Source organism: Liolophura sinensis, chromosome 13 (assembly GCF_032854445.1).
Source record: "Liolophura sinensis isolate JHLJ2023 chromosome 13, CUHK_Ljap_v2, whole genome shotgun sequence".
Lineage (NCBI taxonomy): Eukaryota > Metazoa > Mollusca > Polyplacophora > Chitonida > Chitonidae > Liolophura > Liolophura sinensis.
Window position 1 is genome coordinate 5899877 of NC_088307.1, and position 3704 is coordinate 5903580.

Below are 3704 nucleotides of genomic sequence, written 5' to 3' on the forward strand. Positions count from 1 at the left end.
CTGTGTTGCGCAATCACCAAAGCGCGAGTGGTGTGAATCGGGGGATGCGGATGCGCGGGAATACGATGTACTCGTATACCCAACACAAAGACGCATTCACATACTTTTACGGAAAGCGAAAAGTGCTCCCCGACGGGGTGAGCACCACCTATTTAGATCTGTAAAACGGTGCTATGGATACTCTACACACCCAGCTCCTGTGCTCTTGTGCTCTTGTGATACTTCCCACGGCCCTTTTCAGGGCCAACCAACTCTTCCCGAGAAGAGTACTTTCTCAATCTAAGCACTAAAAAAAAAAAAAAAAAAAAGAAACCCCACACCAGACACAGTCTTCCCATTGTTTTTAATTGTACAATTTTTTTCATGTGTTTTATCATTCGCAGTGGTACGTACGTTAAAAAGTTAAAAACGCCTAGCGGGGGGCGGCGGGCCGGCAGCCGTAATAGCCTGACACACTGACCCGACTTGCCGTGCCTGCTACATCGTCATACATTGTTGCCGAGCGGTGCCTTGCCGGTATACCGCAGACGGCCTGGTAACAATGTATGACGCAACAATGTATGACGATGTAACAGGCGGTGACTGGGTCAGTGTGTCAGTGTGCTATAGCTGGCCTGCATGCTGTTGTGGTAGTCCTCATCATAATAAAGAAAAAAGTCAAACCACCACGGTATGTGAGTCTCATAGTCTCTTTTTTAATTTTATTCCATACTGTATGGGGTAACAGGTCGAACAGAGAAAACAAGAACGTGGAATGCATAACACGTCGAACTGGAAAGAAAGAATGTTATTTGATGTATGTTTTACAGTCCATGGGTGTGGAAAAAAAACGAGGGATGAATCCCAAACTGACGATCCACCCAATCGAACACCCGCAAGTCATTATCGTAGGTCGTGCACGCTGTGTCCAACGTGTGTACAATAGCATCCATGGGACGACCTCGAGCTCGCTGGGTTAAGTAATACACACAATATTGACCGCACACGGTCGTGTCCAGACTCTGCAGCCGCCGATCGTTCCACGTCCAGTGGTGTGTTCCCCGGTTAAGCCAAGCGGTGATATCGGGGTAGAGGGGTGGGAGTCCGTAGGAATCAAAGTATTCGCCCCGGAGATGGGGTGGATTGGACCACTGGTCTATGAAGACGGCGACCCAATGTCGTCCTGGGCGAAGGCACGTGTCTGTGTTAATGATGCAGGCCCAGGGGGTCCAGGGCATCCTAGAGGCGGGGCGTGAGTTGCGTGTTGCGTGAGGGGAGTGAGGGGAGATGATCCCGAGGGTAGACCCCACCTCCCACCCCCACCACAGCCCGGGTAAACACGTCTGTTTGTAGCACACGTCGCAATTGTACCGTGTCCATGTTGTTGTTTGTTTGGCTGTTCAACTGGCGAAGTCGCAGAGCACGTTTCGGCTTTGGTCTATTTTTATGATATTGCTGAATTCAGCGTAGCACACCACGTTAATGGTTTCCGGCAGTGGTTTGGCAAACCGCATCTCCAGGCGCAAATCCCCTTTTTGTACCAGGTTCAGTTGGTGGTCATCGTGGAGGCTGGGGGTCGCTTTCCCCGTGTGGGTAAAGAGGTTCATGTACGTGCGGATGAAATTCTCGTTCTCAAAGTCGGGTGTCAGGGGCTTGGTTGGAATCTGACGACCGCCAACGTACAAGGCGACGAAGTTTGTGTAGTAGTGTCGGAAACGAAACGGGTTTTTAGTGTAGTCCCCGTCAAAAGCCTTGTTGCTCACACACCCCACCACTAAACGTGTCGGTAAGCTGCCCAGAAATAGGTTTTGTTCATTGATGAGGGTGTGACCTCTGGGGACAGAGAAATACTTGGTCAGCACGCGGCGGATTGGGTACTTGGCAGGAGCTTTGGCCAAGGCTTTCAAATGCCCCAGTTGCACACCGCTGGTGATTTTCACTTTGCGCACAAAGATCAAGACCTCCTCCAAGCGAGTCTTGTAGCCGGGAGCGGCTTCATCGGACATCAAAGCAAACGAATTCTTAGCCGGGGTGAGACGGATGCGGACAGTGACGTTGTTAAGCAGGTGTCGGTGTTGTAGGAACATGTCACAATGCAGGCGACCCAGCATGTCAACCGACCGACTTTCAGCCGTGCACTCCAGCCGATCGACAAACCCATCGTTGGTGTCAGTCATCGTGTCAAACTTTCCTGGAGTGTCCGCATACCACAAGGCAGCAGACAGCTGGCTCTTTTTAGCCTCTTTACCGTAAGACAACAATGTCTCCAAGTAAGCCCGGTATGGGTACATGTTGGTGGACGGCGTGATGAGTTTATCGTTCAGGGAGACGTCTACCTGTCGCCACATGGATTGTATCCACAGGTTAGTCGGAGCCACCTTCTTGTCAGCCGCCACAGCCGTCCCGTCCCCGTTGAGGATTTTTGCTTTCACGTACAGCATGGTGTTGGCCAAGTCCAAGTAAGTGTCTGCGTCAGCGTTGGTGATGACAAATTCTACAGGTCCCACATCACTCAGGCTGGCGATGGGGCTGTAAGCATCCCAGCGGCCTTCTCGAACGCTGGTGTCGGTCGGGGGTAAGGTCCACAAATCAAACTCACTGCTGACGGACGGGCAGCACTCGGGGTGGGGAAGAGCCATGGCTTGTGTATGTGCGCGTGCGCGTGTGTGTTTAGCTGAAAATATCCGGTGGATTCAGGGCATTCGATGTGGCTCGAGCTTTAATGTGTCTTCTTCTGGGCTTGACGGCACGTCTTTTAAGTCCCACGTGTCTGTGACGTGTGGGCGTGACGCGCGGTGTCTTCCGTTTTATAGGCTCACCCAGTAACCGCTGTCGGGCGTAGCGACTAGCTTTGACCAGCAGCTGTTTTCCAGTCGCCAAACCGCGTCGTTTCAAAGCCTGTTGTGGTGACACGCCCCCACTCAGCACGTCCCCCACGACTTGCAGTCCGGTTCGTAACGCCGTTTTGCCCAGTGCTTTCACAGCCGGTGAGGTTAACAAGGGTTGTGAGAGGAGTTTGCTGAGACCGCCCAGCAAACCGTGACCGCGCTGGACAGCCACACCCCGAAACACAGGTAAGCCACCTCCGCCGGCTTGTTTGGTGTAATAGTCGATGTAAGCCTGCTGTGATGCCATTATTGCAAGGGTAAAGCACGCCGCTGTCGAAAGTGAAGTGTCACCACCACTTTACCGCGTTCAAATACGACGGATTGACCCGTGTCGTCCCTAATATCAATGTCCACCGTCGAGAAATGTTTGGACTGCACGGGGATGTATTCCACGTGTTGGAAAGTCTTGGAGACGTGCTCCCCATACTGCCCTTCCGTGGTAACCGTCCGCAACAGCGGGGCCAACGTGTCCCCCACCACACGCGGTTCGATAATGTCTGTGTACACGTACAGCGTGGGTGTGCTGATCGTTAAATCCTCGGCACCGACATACATGAGGTCCGCCGGTCCCATGAGCCATCCGTACGGTAAATTCATGAGTTGCATTAGCCGTGGGCTGAAACCAAGCCCCAGTGGTTTCTCAAACCGCACGCTGTATTTCCGCTGCATATCGTCGAACTCAAACGTTAAGTCCCCGGCGTGCTCCTGGAGATCGCGGATCTCTGTCTCGCTTAACAATTTGGTCAACCCCCAGGCCAGGTCTTCGGGTGTCGGGTAGTAGCCGGCTGGTAATACGAGCTTATGCGTACCGTGGTGAGAGTCCTTTGGGGAGTCTAT

At 52.7% G+C, this 3704-nt stretch overlaps 1 protein-coding gene across 1 annotated transcript; it reads right to left on the reverse strand.

The window, feature by feature from the left end:
* Positions 1–1379: 1379 nt before the first annotated feature.
* Positions 1380–2618, reverse strand: LOC135480474 (uncharacterized protein F54H12.2-like). Its single transcript, XM_064760313.1, has one exon. It carries the CDS (start codon positions 2616–2618, stop codon positions 1380–1382), a length of 1239 nt encoding a protein of 412 aa, XP_064616383.1.
* Positions 2619–3704: the final 1086 nt, after the last annotated feature.